We start from the raw sequence: 18,046 nt of genomic DNA, 5'->3' as shown, positions 1-18,046 counted from the left end.
CAGGCGGGGACTGAACACGCACCCCTGAGGGGCAACAATGTTGAGGATCAGCATGGCGGATGTGTTGTTACCTGCCCTTACCACCTGGGGGTGGCCCGTCAGGAAGTCCAGGATCCAGTTGCAGAGGGAGGTGTTTAGTTCCAGGGTCCTTAGCTTATTGGTGAGCTTGTGGGCACTATGGTGTTGAATGCTAAACCGTAGTCAATGATTAGCATTCTCACATAGGTGTTCCTTTTGTCCAGGTGGGAAAGGGCAGTGTGGAGTGCAATAGAGATTGCATCATCTGTGGATCTGTTGGGGTGGTATGCAAATTGGAGTGGTTCTAGGGTTTCTGGGATAATGGTGTTGATGTGAGCCATGACCAGCCTTTCAAAGCACTTCATGGCTGCAGACGTGAGTGCTACAGGTCGGTAGTCATTTAGGTAGGTTACCTTAGTGTTATTGGGCACAGGTACTATGGTGGTCTGCTTAAAACATGTTGGTATTACAGACACGGACAGGGAGAGGTTGAAAATGTCAGTGAAGACACTTGCAAGTTGGTCAGCGCATGCTCGCAGTACACGTCCTGGTAATCCGTCTGGCCCTGCGGCCTTGTGAATGTTGACCTGTTTAAAGGTCTTACTCACATCGGCTGCGGAGAGCGTGATCCCACAGTCTTCCAGAACAGCTGGTGCTCTCATGCATGTTTCAGTGTTATTTGCCTCGAAGCGAGCATCAAAGTAGTTTAGCTCGTCTGATATGCTCGTGTCACTGGGCAGCTCTCGGCTGTGCTTCCCTTTGTAGTCTGTAATGGTTTGCAAGCCCTGCCACATCCGACAAGCGTCAGAGCCGGTGTAGTACGATTCGAACTTAGTCCTGTATTGACGCTTTGCCTGTTTGATGGTTCGTCGGAGGGCATAGTGGGATTTCTTATAAGCTTCCAGGTTAGAGTCCCGGTCCTTGAAAGCAGCCGCTCTAGCCTTTAGCTCAGTGCGGATGTGGCCTGTAATCCATAGCTTCTGGTTGGGGTATGTATGTACGGTCATTGTGGGGACGACGTCATTGATGCAGTTGTTGATGAAGCCAATGACTGATGTGGTGTACTCCTCAATGCCATCAGAGGAATCCCGGAACATATTCCAGTCTGTGCTAACAAAACAGTCCCGCAGCTTAGCATCTCCTTCATCTGAGCACTTTTTTATTGATCGAGTCACTGGTGCTTCCTGCTTTAATTTTTGCTTGTAAGCAGGAATCAGGAGGATAGAATTATGGTCAGATTTGCCAAATGGAGGGCGAGGGAGAGCTTTGTATGTGTCTCTGTGTGTGGAGTGAAGGTGTTCCAGAGTTTTTTTCCCTCTGGTTGCACATTTGACATGCTGAAATTGTGTAAAACGGATTTAAGGTTCCATGCATTAAAGTCCCCAGCTACTAGGAGCGCCGCCTCTGGGTGAGAATTTTCCTGTTTGCTTATGGCAGAATACAGCTCATTCAATGCTGTCTTAGTGCCAGCCTCTGATTGTGGTGGTATTTAAACAGCTACGAAAAATACAGATGAAATATACAGATGAAAACTCTCTAGGTAGATAGTGTGGTCTTCAGCTTATCGTGAGATACTCTACCTTGGGTGAGCAATAGCTCGAGACTTCCTTAGATATCGTGCACGAGCAGTTATTTACAAAAATACATAGTCCGCCGCCCCTTGTCTTACCAGACACCGCTGTTCTATCCTGCCGGTGCAGCGTATAACCAGCCAGCTGTATGTTGTTAGTGTCGTCGCTCAACCACGACTCCGTGAAGCATAAGATATTACAGTTTTGAATGTCCCATTGGTAGTTTAATCTTCCGCATAGGTCATCTATTTTATTGTCCCAAGATTGCACGTTTGCTAGCAGAATGGAAGGAAGTGGGGGTTTATTCGATCACCTAGGAATTCTCAGAAGGCAGCCCACCCTCCGGACCCTTTTTCTCCGCCTTCTCTTCACGCAAATCACGGGGATCTGGGCCTGTTCCAGAGAAAGCAATATATTGTTCGCGTCGGGCTTGTCAGACTCGTTAAAGGAAAAAAAGGATTCTGTTAGTCCGTGGTGAGTAATCGCAGTCCTGATGTCCAGAAGTTTTATCGGTCATAAGAGACGGTAGCGGCAACATTATATACAAAATAAGTAAAAAAGTAGAGTTTGTGAAGTTGAAATTAGAGACTAAATGGATTAACTAGGAACTTCACTACATGGTGCACATAGCATAGGCCAGTGTTTCCCAACTCCAGTCCTCCAATACCCCCTACAGCACACATTTTTTACACATTTTTCTGTAGCCCCAGAGACAAACACACCTGATTCAACTCATCAAAGGTTTGATGATTAGTTAACAAGTTGAATCAGGTGTACTTGTCCAGGGCAACAACAACAATTTTGAAAACAGTGGGAAGTGGTGAGTTGGAGCTTGATTCATTCACCAGATACCTCCTCATTTCACATAGCCTAACAGAGGCCTCTATGAGCCATCACCACTGCATCAATTTAGCTGAAGCAATGGCCTCTTAAGGCCTGTATCTGAATGAGAGACATTGACATGATGGGCCCTCAACACAGGAAGGCTCAGGCTTCAGTCCTGTCCAGTCTGCAGAGTCCTGATAGATTTTGTAATAAACTGCCCCTGTCCACCGCCTCCCACCTGTCACACCCTGACCTTAGTTATCTTTGTTTTCTTTATTATTTTGGTTAGGTCAGGGTGTGACATGGGGGATGTATGTGTTTTGTCTTCTCTAGGGGTTTTGTATGTTTATGGGGTGTTTACTAGTCTAGGTGTTTGTATGTCTATGGTTGCCTAGATTGGTTCTCAATTAGAGGCAGCTGTTTATCGTTGTCGCTGATTGGGAACCATATTTAGGCAGCCATATTCCTTTGGGTATTTTGTGGGTTATTGTCTATATGTAAGTTGCCTGTGTCTGCACTTGTTTAATATATCGCTTCACGTTCGTTTGTTGTTTTGCATAGTTTGTTTAAGTGTTCTTCGTTTCGTTAAATAAATAGAAGAATGTATTCTTATCACGCTGCGCCTTGGTCCTCCTCTCTTCATCCAAACGACGAACGTGACACCACCCTATCTCCCTGTAACATACAATGGACTTCCATCAAAATGTAGACGGTGGACATCTAGGGGCCACAAATGACACAATGCAGGACTTTGTGACATATATTATAAGAGATAATTGTTGACTTAGTTGAGCCTTTAAGGAAGTGAATTAAAGTAAGCTTGTGGTAAATACTGAAGGATGCCTCTCTTGCCCCCTAAATCTGTTGTGTTGGTAGGAACAGATTGTACATAATCTCTAAGAACAGCAGCTCCTTGCAGATTTTGGTAATCCTAGGCTGATATGTCTTGGGGAGAGGGAATCCCTGAACCTATGCAGTGGCGACCCATCATCTGTTTTGGGCCCCACATTTTTAGCAAAAAATGTTAAATGTAAAAAATAAACAGGCTTGTTTTGCATGTTATTTTGGCATTAATATGTGTTACATATCAGTTTGCAAACAATGTAAAAATATATATCATAAAGCTGCATACAAACATTGTCTCTTTTTTGTTTTCTTGAGTAAAGCAGCTCCTTAATGCAGGTGTTTCAGCCTAGCTCAGTGCTTTCTATGGTGGTGGGGCAAGCCAGCAGAAAATATGGAGCGTTGCGCCGTGATTGGCTCATTGTTCTGTCACTCATGGGGACACTACGTCATCGCCAAGTCTAAGGGTAGAGCTCGAAAATTCAAGCCATTTGGGTGCTGCCATAGAGTTACATTAGAAGTGCCCATCCAAGATGGCTCAAGGTCATTGGCCACAGATAAAATACCCATGTGAGAATGCTGTTCATCGATTACAGCTCAGCATTTAACACCATAGTACCCTCCAAACTCGTCATCCCAAGCCTCGAGACCCTGTCTCGACCCCGCCCTGTGCAACTGGGTCCTGGACTTCCTGACGGGCCGCCCCCAGGTGGTGAGGGTAGGTAACAACATCTCCACCCCGCTGATCCTCAACACTGGGGCCCCACAAGGGTGCGTTCTGAGCCCTCTCCTGTACTCCCTGTTCACCACACGACTGCGTGGCCATGCACGCCTCCAACTCAATCATCAAGTTTGCGGATGACACTACAGTGGTAGGCTTGATTACCAACAACGACGAGACGGCCTACAGGGAGGAGGTGAGGGCCCTCGGAGTGTGGTGTCAGGAAAATAACCTCACACTCAACGTCAACAAAACAAAGGAGATGATTGTGGATTCAGGAAACAGCAGAGGGAGCACCCCCCTATCCACATCGACGGGTCAGTAGTGGAGAAGGTGGAAAGTTTTAAGTTCCTCGGTGTACACATCACGGACAAACTGAATTGGTCCACCCACAGACAGCGTCGTGAAGAAGGCGCAGCAGCGCCTCTTCAACCTCAGGAGGCTGAAGAAATTCGGCTTGTCACCAAAAGCACTCACAAACTTCTACAGATGCACAATCGAGAGCATCCTGTCGGGCTGTTCACCGCCTGGTACGGCAACTGCTCCGCCCACAACCGTAAGGCTCTCCAGAGGGTAGTGAGGTCTGCAGAACGCATCACCGGGGGCAAACTACCTGCCCTCCAGGACACCTACACCACCCGATGTCACAGGAAGGCCATAAAGATCATCAAGGACAACAACCACCCAAGCCACTGCCTGTTCACCCCGCTATCATCCAGAAGGCGAGGTCAGTACAGGTGCATCAAAGCAGGGACCGAGAGGACTGAAAAACAGCTTCTATCTCAAGGCCATCAGACTGTTAAACAGCCACCACTAACATTTAGCGGCCGCTGCAACATACTGACTCAACTCCAGCCACTTTAAAAATGGGAATTGATGGAATATTATGTAAAATGTACCACTAGCCACTTTAAACACCTGCCACTTAATATAATGTTTACATACCCTACATTACCCATCTCATATGTATATGTATATACTGTACTCTATATCATCTACTGCATCTTGCCATCTTTATGTAATACATGTACCACTAGCCACTTTAAACTATGCCACTTTATGTTTACATACACTACAGTACTCATCTCATATGTATATACCGTACTCTATACCATCTACTGCATCTTGCCTATGCCGTTCTGTACCACCACTCATTCATATATCTTTATGTACATATTCTTTATCCCTTTACACTTGTGTGTGTATAAGGTAGTAGTTGTGGAATTGTTAGGTTAGATTACTTGTTGGTTATTACTGCATTGTCGGAACTAGAAGCACAAGCATTTCGCTACACTCGCATTAACATCTGCTAACCATGTGTATGTGACTAATAAAATTTGATTTGATTTGAAATTGTCAAATCACATTATATCTACAGTAGCTTTGATTGAACATCATACTGGACATCATACTTTCAAAATCTTAGCTAGCAGTCATCATCATGAATGAAGTTGACAATCTACTGGCGAATCCTTTTTAATCCTTGTCATATGATGAGAAATAATGAAGAGAAATTATAGATAAACGTATCGGTGCTCATCGGCCATTCGACATAAACATTCCACAACAAGTTGGAAATCACAAATTCAACAATGAGTAGTTTGGAAGGAATACATCATGCTTTACTTGCTAAAATCTCCATTGACCCTATGTATCTTCTCTTCTTTCATCCCCAGAAAAGGCACCATACCCACTATCCTGTCCCCATGTGCACTATGCATTCACAGGTGGCCTGTCACTGTGGTCACCTATGGCTGTTGCATCCACTGTCTTTGAGTTGACGAGGGTGAAACTAACAGGTTGTACCACAGCTCAAAAATAGCATATCAGCTATGGCATGAACCACCTCAGATCTCTGCATAGTTCAAGAGTTCAAGGCTAAACAACATTTCCTCTTCAATAATCTGAACATTGATTGATCATCATAGAAAGGACGCTTTCTTTCTTTATTAAGGATGAGATACAGTAGATCACAACATATATACTCCTCACATAATTGGAGTGGTGCTTGCAATGGTCTCACGTTCACTCACTTGACTACACTGGAAATGTGCACTTACTGATCAGAAATATGACTGCCTCATTTGGAGGTACCACCGCCTATGTGAAAACATCTCAATATTAGGTCCATAGTTCTGTACAATGATTAAAATGGTGTGTTTGTTAATTAATGAAATTGACTAACAAAGAGTAAAATGTCACATAATATGGTTCAAGTGGTATTGAGGTGCATTCACCCACGTGGTATCTCCGCCGCTTCCACACTGCTAACTAGCGAAAGAACCGAGTTCAAGTTCCATTGTACTTCGGTGAACACACGTTACTTGTGTAATCTGTGTGAAACTAGCCTCAATAAGTTTTAGCCACAATAATGGAATTTGCGGTTCGCCTTCAAAATAAAAGTTCTAATTGAAAGTGATTGAAAGTGATAAAAATTGTGGAACATGCCATATTTGGACTAGACCAGGGGTGTCAAACTCATTCCATGGCGGGCCTAGTGTCTGCAGATTTTTTTGTTTTTCCTTTCAATTAAGATCTAGACAACCAGGTGAGGGGATTTCCTCACTAATTAGTTACCATAATTCATCAATCAAGTACAAGGGAGGAGCGAAAACCTGCAGACACTCGGCCCTCTGTGGAATGAGTTTGACACATGTGGACTAGATAATGATTAACAAGGTTGGAATGTTGTTATATAAATTAAACAAAAGACAATAATTAGTTAATTTGAAAAATAAAATGTATATATATCTGTTGATATCACACTGTGGATATATTACACTTCAAAACTGCATTGGGGGCATACTTATATGCACTGTACTTATATATCCAGAGTCATATTCCTGTTAGGCTGAGAGAGGATCTCATGTCATATGATGTGGAAGTAATATGGCTACAGGTTCATCTGCCTTACCTAAAGGCTATTCTCGTAGGAAGTTGCTATAGACCCCCATGTGCTAAAAGTCAGTATTTGGACTATACAGTATGTGCTCAATAATGTATGTGATATCAACAGAAAGGTATATTTTCTGGGTGACCTAAATATTGACTGGTTGTCATCAAGCTGTCCACTCAAAAAGAAGCTTTAAGCTGTATCCGATGCCTGCAATCTGGTTCAGGTTATCAGTCAACCTACCAGGGTATTTATAAACAGAATAGTGATCATAATATAATAGCCATATCTAAAAATTACAAATAAAAGCTCCAAAGACTGGAACTAAAATAGTGTATAAGCAATCATACAAAATGTTTTGCAATGATTCATATGTCGAAGATGTGAAACATATTTGTTGGTCTGATGTGTGTAATGAGGAATAACCCGACGATGCACTTGAAACATTCATGATATTTATTTTTCTGGTTACTGATAGACATGCACCTATCAAGAAACTGACAGTTAGAACTGCCAAATCTCAATGGATAGATGATGAATTGAAAAACGGTATGGCTGAGAGAGAGGAGGCAAAGAGAATAGGAAATAAGTCTGACAACACAGCAGATTGGCAAACACACAGTAAATTGAGAAAACGCGTAACTAATCTAAACAAAAAGAAGAAAAAACTATACAATGTAACCAAGATAAATGATCAAAAGAATACCATAAATGAAATTCTCATCTCCATCCTTCATTGAGGCAGATGGCCTTTGATGTTACCAACCACTTTAATAACTTTTTTGTTGACAAGATTAACAAACTTAGGCATGACATGCAAACAACAAACACTGAGCTTTCATATTCATGCATATCTTACAAAATAATGAAAAACAATTATTGTAGTTTTGAGTTCCGCAAAGTTGATGTGGAAGAGGTTAACAAAATTGTTGCTATCTATAAATAAGGACAAGCCACCTGGTACTGACAATCTGGATGGTAAATTCCTGAGGTTGGTAGTGGAATACATTGCGACTCCTGTTTGCCACATCTTCAATTTATGCCTAGAAGACGGTGGGAGGCAAAGGTCATTCCGCTGCCCAAGAATAGCAAAGCACCCTTTAATGGTTCAAACAGCCGACCAATCATTACCGGTGCTTAGCAAACTTTTGGTAAAAATTGTGTTTGACCAAATACAATGTTATTTTACAGAAGGACTTTCAGCATGCTTATAGGGAAGGGCACTCAACACGCTCGTCACTGACAAAAATGACTGATGAAATGTAAGAAATGTATAATAAGAAGATTGTGTGAGCTGTTTTGTTAGACCTCAGTGCAGATTTTGATATCATTGATCATAACCTATTGCTGAAAAACTGATGTGAATTTACATCCTCTGCCTTATCATGTATTGAGAGTTACCTATTTAATAGAACGCAGAGGGTTTTATTTAATGGAAGCCTCTCTAATGCAAATAAGGTTGAGTGTGGTGTACCGCAGAGCGGCTGGCTTGGGCAATTAATGTTTTCTGTTTTAACCAATGACATTCCACTGACCTTGAATAAAGCCTGTGTGTCTATGTACAGTGCCTTGCAAAAGTATTCATCCCCCTTGGCATTTTTCCTATTTTGCTGCATTCCAACCTGTCATTTAAATAGATTTTTATTTGGATTTCATGTAATGGACATACACAAAATAGTCCAAATTGGTGAAGTGAAATTTAAAAAATGACTTGTTTAAAAAAAATCGATTTACACGGAAAAGTGGTGCGTGCATTTGTATTCCCCCCTTTGCTATGAAGCCCCTAAATAAGATCTGGTGCAACCAATTACCTTCAGAAGTCACATAATTAGTTAAATAAAGTCCACCTATGTGCAATCTAAGTGTCACATGATCTGTCACATGATCTCAGTATATATACACCTGTTCTGAAAGGCCCCAGAGTCTGCAACACCACTAAGCAAGGGGCACCATGAAGACCAAGGAGCTCTCCAAACAGGTCAGGGACAAATTTGTACAGATTAGGGTTGGGTTAGAAAAAAATATCTGAAACTTTGAACATCCCACTGAGCACCATTAAATCCATTATTAAAACATAGAAAGAATATGGCACCATAACAAACCTGCCAAGAGAGGGCCGCCCACCAAAACTCACGGACCAGGCAAGGAGGGCATTAATCAGAGGGGCAACAAAGAGACCAAAGATAACCCTGAAGAAGCTGCAAAGTTCCACAGCGGAGATTGGAGTATCTGTCCATAGGACCACTTAAAAAAATAAGCAAACATGTTTGGTGTTCACCAAAAGGCATGTGGGAGACTCCCCAAACATATGGAAGAAGGTACTCTGGTCAGATGAGACAAACATTTAGCTTTTTGGCCATCAAGGAAAATGCTATGTCTGGTGCAAACCCAACACCTCTCATCACCCCGAGAACATCATCCCCACAGTGAAGCATGGTGGTGGCAGAATCATGCTGTGGGAATGTTTTTCATCGGCAGGGACTGGGAAACTGGTCAGAATTGAAGGAATGATGGATGGCGCTAAATACAGAGAAATTCTTGAGGGAAACATGTTTCAGTCTTCCAGAGATTTGAGACTGGGACGGAGGTTCACCTTCCAGCAGGACAATGACCCTAAGCATACTGCTAAAGCAACACTCGAGTGGTTTAAGGGGAAACATTTAAATGTCTTGGAATGGCCTAGTCAAAGCCCAGACCTCAATCCAATTGAGATTCTGTGGTATGACTTAAAGATTGCTGTACACCAGCGTAACCCATCCAACTTGAAGGAGCTGGAGCAGTTTTGCCTTGAAGAACGGGAAACAATCACAGTGGCTAGATGTGCCAAGTTTATAGAGACATACCCCAAGAGACTTGCAGCTGTAATTGCTTAAAAAGGTGGCTCTACAAAGTATTGACTTTTGGGGGGTGAATAGTTATGCACGCTCAAGTTCAGTTTTTTTGTCTTATTTCTTGTTTGTTTCACAATAAAAAAATATTTTGCATCGTCAAAGTGGTAGGCATGTTGTGTAAATCAAATGATACAAACCCCCCAAAAATCTATTTTAATTCCAGATTGTAAGGCAACAAAATAGGAAAAATACCAAGGGGTGAATACTTTTGCAAGCCACTGTATATAATGTATTTTATATATTCTATTTGTTGTGTTTTGTTGCCTTGGCAGAAGCTAATTGGGGATCCTAATAAAATACAGTAAATACAGCTTAAGCTATGGATGTTGCACCCATGAAATGGGGTATCAGCCTACTCAGTGAAAGCCATAGAACACAACTGTGAAGAGTTTTCACAAATATTACCATCGCAGCACTTATTGCAGGACTTTGAAACCAGTGTGAAATGAGCCATATTAAGCTCACCAGTCAACATACTTTCTATTGAACATTCATATTGCAATATACAGCCTTAACTATGAATCTTGGGTCCATCAAATGGGGTATCAGCCTACTTGGTGACAGCATTTAAGATACCCAATAATGACAAATTGCAACATAAATAATGTTTTAATCAGCATTTACTTAAAGAAACAATTTTCCAGAGATCCATAGGTAAGGCTGTACAATATTTGTGGAAACTCTTCACAATTGTGTTCTGTGGGTGTCACCGAGTAGGCTGATACCCCATTTCATGGGTGCACAATCTCTAGTTTAGGCTGTCCAGTCCAATATGAATGTTCAATATGTATATAATAGGCTGAATGTTTAATGTGGCTCATTTCGCACTGGTTTTTAGAGTCCCACAATAATAATATTTGTGGAAACTCGACACAGTTGTGAGTGTCACTGAGTAGGCTGATACCCCATTTCATGGGTGCAACATCCATAGCTTAGGCTGGACAGTGCATATACGTCTAATACATCCACAGATAATTTTTTCGTGTCAAATTAACAAATTATTGTATTTTGTTGAATTTATATAACAACATTCCGACCTTGTTCATTTGCATTCTCTAGTCCAAATATGGCATAATTCCACTATTTGAATAAATTTCAATGGGGAGCTTTTATTTTGAAGTCAAACCGCAAATTCCACTATTGTGGGTAATCGTTATTGTGGTTAGCTTCACACAGGTACTTGTGTAAACCTCTCTTGCAAGGGCGATATTGCGCGTGCCCGTGACTCTCTCGCCATAGAAAATAAAGCTATCTGCGCGGCTTCCATTACAGCCGAGGGTGCAGACTTAGGGAATATCTGAATATAGACGCTAGAAAACACCCCATAATATGGATTTACAGCGAGTATAGGATCCGTTGAGACTCAGGCCTGCTTGGGGGCAGTGAGACGGCAGGACACTCGCGAAACTGATGAAATATAGAGTTTTTTTTCTCGGCGTGCTTTGTCTTGGCCACCTAGCAAACCATCATTGTAATTCGATTGGAAGCTATTCGGCTGGTGTTTGCTAGCAGGTCTGGGGGCTGGTGTACATCGCCATGTTGTTATCAAATAGTGACTGTTAAAAAGACCAATCTTGAAGTAAAGGCGGCAATTGTGTCCACCAGGTTCTACCGATTTGCCACAGGGACACGAATCTCTACAGTCGCGGAACCCACCACTGCACTGTTGTCGTCGGCGACATGGCGGAACAAGGCTACTCTTCTTGGTGAGTACGCATAGGCATTGCGCGAGCTGGCTAACCAGACTGAATTGATTGGTGTAGTTATGCCATTGTTACACTGCAATTCACATAGATACAGCAACATATTTCGTTCCTACATGAATCAGCCGCTATTTTCGCTTAGTTAGAATGAGATGGCCCTCTTCAAATTGTGTTAGTGAACTAAACGTTAGCTTGCTACGGTCCAAGTTACAGTAGGCTAGCGTGAACGGGGTTAACTAGCCAGCTAGCCGCAAGTTAGCTCTCAGACTCGTCTCCATGGTGGCATTACCATTGCTTTAGAACTACGAAAAGGGTTCAGTGGCATATTTAAGCTAGACGAATGCGCAAGGTTATTGCTAGCTAACGTTGGTTCGCCAACTCATACACACATCATATTATTTAATTAGTTTAAGCCCCTCGACAACATTTGTTAAAATAAATAGCTTATTGCTACCTCTCGTAGCCAGTTGCACACAAAGGGAGCTTATCGTAACTAACGTTAGCCAGACAGTTTACGCTTGCTAGCCAGAAAAGCTCACCTTAATTCATGAAATGTCATTGTGATAACGTTATTTATACCACGCCCGGTGTTTTATCGCGTCAGATGAATAGATAGGGACGTTGTGCCATCCATTTTTATTTTGTTAGCGATTAAGTGCGCAGCTGACTTGCTAGCTATTCAACACAGCTAACTAATTTAGCTAGTTCACCAACTAATTTAGCTAGGTAATATTGATTGTCCTAAATAGTAGCTAGCTAGCTAAATAAGGCATTGTCTTTATAGATCTGGGTGTATCAATCACTAGTTACTGTAGCAATCACTAGTTACATGTGCCATAATGATAGCTAACTATTTTCTATTTTGTACATTGCCTACATTTTTTAAATGTATATTTGCGATAGATGCCATTCAGATCAGTATAGTAACTTTTGGGGCTGACTGATACAGTCCATGTCATGTCTCTCTTGTTCACAATTGGAGATCGGGTCATTTGTCTACACTTTTTTTTAGGTGTTTTAATTGAAGTCTTGTGCTGCAGATCATGGAATTATTGAATTCTAATTTTGTGACATCTAAAAATTACTAGTAGTATTTTCCTCTATCTTAAGTATTGATGTGGAGGCAACCATTTAGGTTATGCCACTAAGACCAAGTGTATTTTTGAATAAGTATGCTGCTCCTGGTGACCAATGTTTGGAAAATAGTGACCCCCCCAGGTTTAGTAGAACTGAAATACTGTAACGCCAGAGCCATGATGTTATGTGGTTATAATAAGCAACACACATGGTCAGCCTAATAGTATTTTGACTGTTCTATCTTTTAAAATGTATGTTCTGTGTCTTGGTTACAAAAATGTATGTCATAATTACTTGTTACTTGTATTTCTTATTTGTATTTTTTTATTGCTATTTTTTAAAACTGCATTGTTGGCGAGGGGCTCGTAAGTAAGCATTTCACTGTAAAGTGAACAACACCTGTTGTAATGTGACTAATAAAATTATGTAATTTGAAGTTAAGATAACGTACCACTTAATTAAATCGCAACCCTTCTGAGTAGATTAAATACGAGTTGTTTTTAACCAGAGTTTGGCAATTCTCTAGCTGCACCTACCATCCTGAGACATGGTCTCACTCAGATTTCCCTCTAGTGAAGCGCATGAGGCCAGACTGAGAAACAATATTTTACCATGCCCATCTGTAACAAGACATGCCTCTCTTGTAAGACCTATAAGGAAGCATTGTTACACTGTAATTGTTACATTGCCTAATTGGTGGCAACTACCTAATGAAATGTAACAATTCTACCAAAATGCTGTAATTTATTACAACAGCCTCAGCATTGACAGTGTCATGAGGTGTTCTCTTGGTTTTCTGTCTATCACAACTTTTGGGGTAATATCCTACAAAAATGCTCTGTATACAGACATTTGAGAGATTCTGATTGTTTTGCTCATGTAGGGCTACCATGAATAACGATGTAATTTTGAACCAGCACTCATTTTTGTGGGTCAATCAGAATTGTCAATAGTCATTTGCTATAGCGACATGTTTTGAGATACTAATCCTCTGTCGCTTGGTGGCTGAGTCCTCAGTGGCCAAAGCATGCATGCCTTTGGCTTGGTGGTGTACGGTTTTGGAATTGTGTTATAGAAGCCTCGTTTCTCCCAAACAAGGAAGTCTTATGGCTCTTGGGCTTCTGTCCAGCCCTCAACATTCCAGGATTGTATTTGATTTTTAAATGTTCCATTTTTATTTAGCCCATCTCATCCATGTGAGCAGAATTCAGAGGGACAACTTGACCAGTTTACTTGCTGTATATCATTTTTTACTTAATACAATCCATTACTTTGACTTCAGTGGGGATTTTATATTTGTTTATAAATGTCCAAGCACTGTCTGGAGATGTATACCAGGCTCTTAAAACAATAATTATTTAATTTGATCTGAGTGAAATCCAAGACTGGCAACAGAGAAGGCCAGGCTAACCCTTTCTCATTTGAATGCAAGCCTACGGTGGCTGGTTCAGAAGGTGCCTGTTAACTTTTTAGGGATAGGGGGCAGCATTTTCACTTTGGATGAATAGCGTGCCCAAATTTAACTGCCTCCTACTCTGTCCCAGATGCTAATATATGCATATTATTATTACTATTGGATAGAAACACTCTGAAGTTTCTAAAACTGTTTGAATTGTGTCTGAGTATAACAGAACTCATATGGCAGGCAAACTTCCAAACAGGAAGTGGAAATTCTGAGGATGGTCGATATTCAACTCATCAACTGTTCAAATCCCAGTAAGATATGGATCTGTTTGCACTTCCTACGCCTTCCACTAGATGTCAACAGTCTGTAGAACGTTGAATGAAGCTTATACTGTGATGTGGGGCCGGATGAGAGGGGAATGAGTCAGTGGTCTGGCAGATTGCCAGTTTCTGGTCACACGCATTTCAAATGATATCGCCTTGCGTTCCATTACTTCTACAGACACGAAGGAATTCTCCGGTTGGAACGTTATTGGATATATATGATAACAACATCCTGAAGATTGATTCTCTACTTAGTTTGACCAGTTTATTCGACCTGTAATAACTTTTTGAAGTTTTCATCCGAGTTCGCCTGGACCTGCGCGAGCGTTTGGATATGTTTACGAAACGTGCTAGCAAAAGTAGCAACTTGGACATAAATACCGGACATTATCGAACAAAACAACAATTTATTGTGGAACTAGAATTCCTGGGAGTGCATTCTGATGAAGATCATCAAAGGTAAGGGAATATTTATGATGTAATTTCGTATTTCTGTTGACTCCAACATGGCGGAGAAATGTTGTTATATCTGAGCACCGTCTCAGATTATTGCATGGTGTGCTTTTTCCGTAACGTAACACAGCGGTTGCATTAAGAACAAGTGTGTCTTTAATTCTATGTAAAACATGTATCTTTCATCAATTTATGATGAGTATTTCCCGTTATTTGATGTGGCTCTGCAATTTCTCCGGATATTTTGGAGGCATTTCTGAACATGGCGCCAATGTAAACTGAGATTTTTGGATATAAATATGCACATTATCGAACAAAACTTACATGTATTGTGTAACATGATCTCCTATGAGTGTCATCTGATGAAGATCATCAAAGGTTAGTGATACATTTTATCTATTTCTGCTTTTTGTGACTCCTGTCTTTGGCTGGGAAAATGGCTGTGTTTTTTGGACTTGGCGGTGATCTAACATCATATGTTGTGTTTTCGCTGTAAAGCATTTTTGAAATCGGACACGATGGGTAGATTAACAAGATGTTTATCTTTCATTTGCTGTATTGGACTTGTTAATGTGTGAAAGTTACATATTTCCCAAAAATATTTTTGAATTTCCCGCGCTGTCTTTTCAGCGGAATGTTGTGGGGGGGTTCCGGAACGTGTGTCCTAGAAAGGTTAATGGTGTTTTACAGCTCTGTTAGGGATATAGACCAGCATGCTTTTTATGTTATGCAAATAGCATATATAATAAACAAAATTATAAAGGCAATATGCAACAAGATTTTACTGAGATACAGTTCCTATAAGGAAATCAGTCAATTGAAATAAATAAATCAGGCCCTAATCTATGGATTTCAAATGACTGAGAATACAGATATGCCTCGGTTGGTTACAAATATATATTTTTTTAAGGTATTGCCATGTATCTGGTGTAACCACCATTTGCATCATGCAGCGTGACACATCTCCTTCGCATAGAGTTGATCAGGCTGTTGATTGTTATCCCACTCCTCTTCAATGGCTGTGTGAAGTTGCTGGATATTGGCAAGAACTGGAACATGCTGTCGTACACGTTGATTCAGAGCATCCCAAACATGCTCAATGGGTGGCATGTCTGGTGAGTATGCAGGCCATGGAAGAACTGGGACTTATTCAGCTTCCAGGAATTGTGTATGGCGCCTGCATTATCATGCTGAAACATGAGGTGATGGTGGGGGATGAATGGCACGACAAAGTGCCTCAGGATCTCGTCACGTGCATTCAAATTGCCATTGATAAAATGCAATTGTGTTTGTTGTACGTAGCTTATGCCTGCCCATAACATAACCCCACCACAACCATGGGGCATATTGACATCAGCAGACCTCTCGTCCACACGACGCCATGCACGTGGTGTGTGGTTGAGACCGGTTGGAGGTACCGACAAATTCTCTAAAACAGGCTTATGGTGGGGAAATGAATATTCAATTCTCTGGCAAAAGTTCTGGTGGACATTCCTGCAGTCAGCATGCAAGTTGCGTGCTCCCTCAACTTGAGACATCTGTGGCATTGTGCTGAGACACAACTGCACATTTTAGTGGCCTTTTATTGCCCCCAGCACAAGGCGCACCTGTGTAATGATCTAGCTGTTTAATCAGCCTCTTGATATGCCAGACCTGTCAGGTGGCTGGATTATCTTGGCATAGGACAAATGGTCATTTACAGGGATGGAGCATTTTGGGGATCTTTTATTTCAGATCATAAAACATGGGATCAACACTTTACACGTTGCGTTTTATATTTTTGTTTTGGGTAGAGTGCGAGTGCTGTGGTGTGTGCGGAAGGCGTGCGTCACTGTTGTGAGCCCTATGAATGAAATGGACAGGAGATTACCACTTTTTCTCAAACTAATTACAAGTGTGGCATATCGGGCCTGGCGATTCCTGTTTTGCAGAGCGCATGTATAGAGTAGAGCCCGACCGATATGGGATTTTTGAATCCAAATATGATTTTATTGGAAATATGAACAGATGGGCGATATCTGCCGATATTTTTTTTTTTATTATTGTAAAAAAACTGGAATGAACTTTTTTGTGCTTAAAACAGCCCCGCGAAGATACTCAAAGATGATTTCTTAAATTTCAGGAAAGAACATTCATGTAAGCACCACAATTTTTTATGGAGAAACTGTTAGTCTCGTAAAAAGGAGGATTAACTGCACTGATTCCAGCAAAGAAATTGTCTAGGCTCTGAAGAATGAGCTGCCTCATGCTAACCAGCTGCAAAACAACAACACAGTACACATTTTCAATGTATTGGTATTTAGTTGTGTTTTTTGTTGTTGTTTTTGTAGGGCAGTAGCCACTGAATTCTGGCGGCAGGTAGCCTAGCGGTTAAGAGCATTGGGCCAGTAACCGGAAGGTCGCTGGTTTGAATCCCAGAGCCATCTAGGTGATAAATGTGCCCTAGAGCAAGGCACTTAACCCTAATTGCTCTGTGTAAGTGTGTCTGTTAAATGACTGTAAAATGAAAGGGAAAAACACTCAAAATTCAAAGTACTCTCGCACAGCGAGTTAGCTGGCTGGCTAGCTAGCTAAAACTTGTCGTGGAAAAATGTGAATTTGGACCTGTCCTTATCAAGTGGAACCATGCATCAAAATGTAGCTACAAAGTGCTACTTTGTGACTTGCTAAGCTTTTTAGTGTATCAGAAAACATTTGAATGACAGCGCTTGAGGAATACCCTTCACAAAGAGCAAATATAGCACACCAGATTTCGCTGGCTTCACTAAAGGGCTGTAACATTAACGTTACCACAGATTTGAATGTTCTTTGTTTGTCACGACACCCAACACCCTAAAATGACACTTTGTGTAACAGTATATGGCCAGTGAGCATTTTTGGTTTGGTTTCTATCTACTTTGCGGTCACCGTAGAAGAAGTAACAGTTCGTCAGTAACTCTGTGGTAGTTCACTCTTATGAGACTGGTGTAGTTGCGTTGGCCAGGTTATACCTCTGTGGTCCAGTCTTACTGTAGTGCAAGGCAAGATGGGGCTTATAGCCATGTAAAGAGTGCCCCCCCCCCAGGAGAAATAGTGAAATGCACAGTCATTCAATTAACTGCCTTTTATTGCTGAGTGTTTTCTCTGTGTCTTAGTCGTGGCCAAAAGTTGAGAATGACACATTAATTTCCACAAGGTTTGCTTCTTCAGTGTCTTTAGATATTTTTGTCAGATGTTACTATGGAATACTGAAGTATAATTACAAGCATTTCATAAGTGTCAAAGGCTTTTATTGACAATTACATGAAGTTGATGCAAAGAGTCAATTTGCAGTGTTGACCCTT

At 41.3% G+C, this 18,046-nt stretch overlaps 1 protein-coding gene across 4 annotated transcripts in view; it reads left to right on the top strand.

Annotated features, from left to right (window-relative positions):
* Window positions 1-10,995: 10,995 nt before the first annotated feature.
* Window positions 10,996-18,046, top strand: part of sppl3 (signal peptide peptidase 3) — a 31,905-nt gene continuing 24,854 nt past the window's right edge. For 2 of the 4 annotated variants that reach the window (XM_023983859.2, XM_023983858.2), the window contains exon 1: window positions 10,996-11,468. In XM_023983859.2, coding sequence (XP_023839627.1) covers window positions 11,443-11,468 — 26 coding nt within the window. In that variant the 5' untranslated portion in view covers window positions 10,996-11,442. The remainder of the gene's footprint in view (window positions 11,469-18,046) is intronic. The other 2 variants (XM_023983861.2, XM_023983860.2) reach the window with 1 other exon arrangement.

This window comes from Salvelinus sp. IW2-2015, linkage group LG4q.1:29 (genome assembly GCF_002910315.2).
Source record: "Salvelinus sp. IW2-2015 linkage group LG4q.1:29, ASM291031v2, whole genome shotgun sequence".
NCBI classification, from domain to species: Eukaryota; Metazoa; Chordata; class Actinopteri; order Salmoniformes; family Salmonidae; genus Salvelinus; species Salvelinus sp. IW2-2015.
Note: the sequence above shows the minus strand (reverse complement) of the source record. Positions and strands in the feature narration are given on the sequence as shown.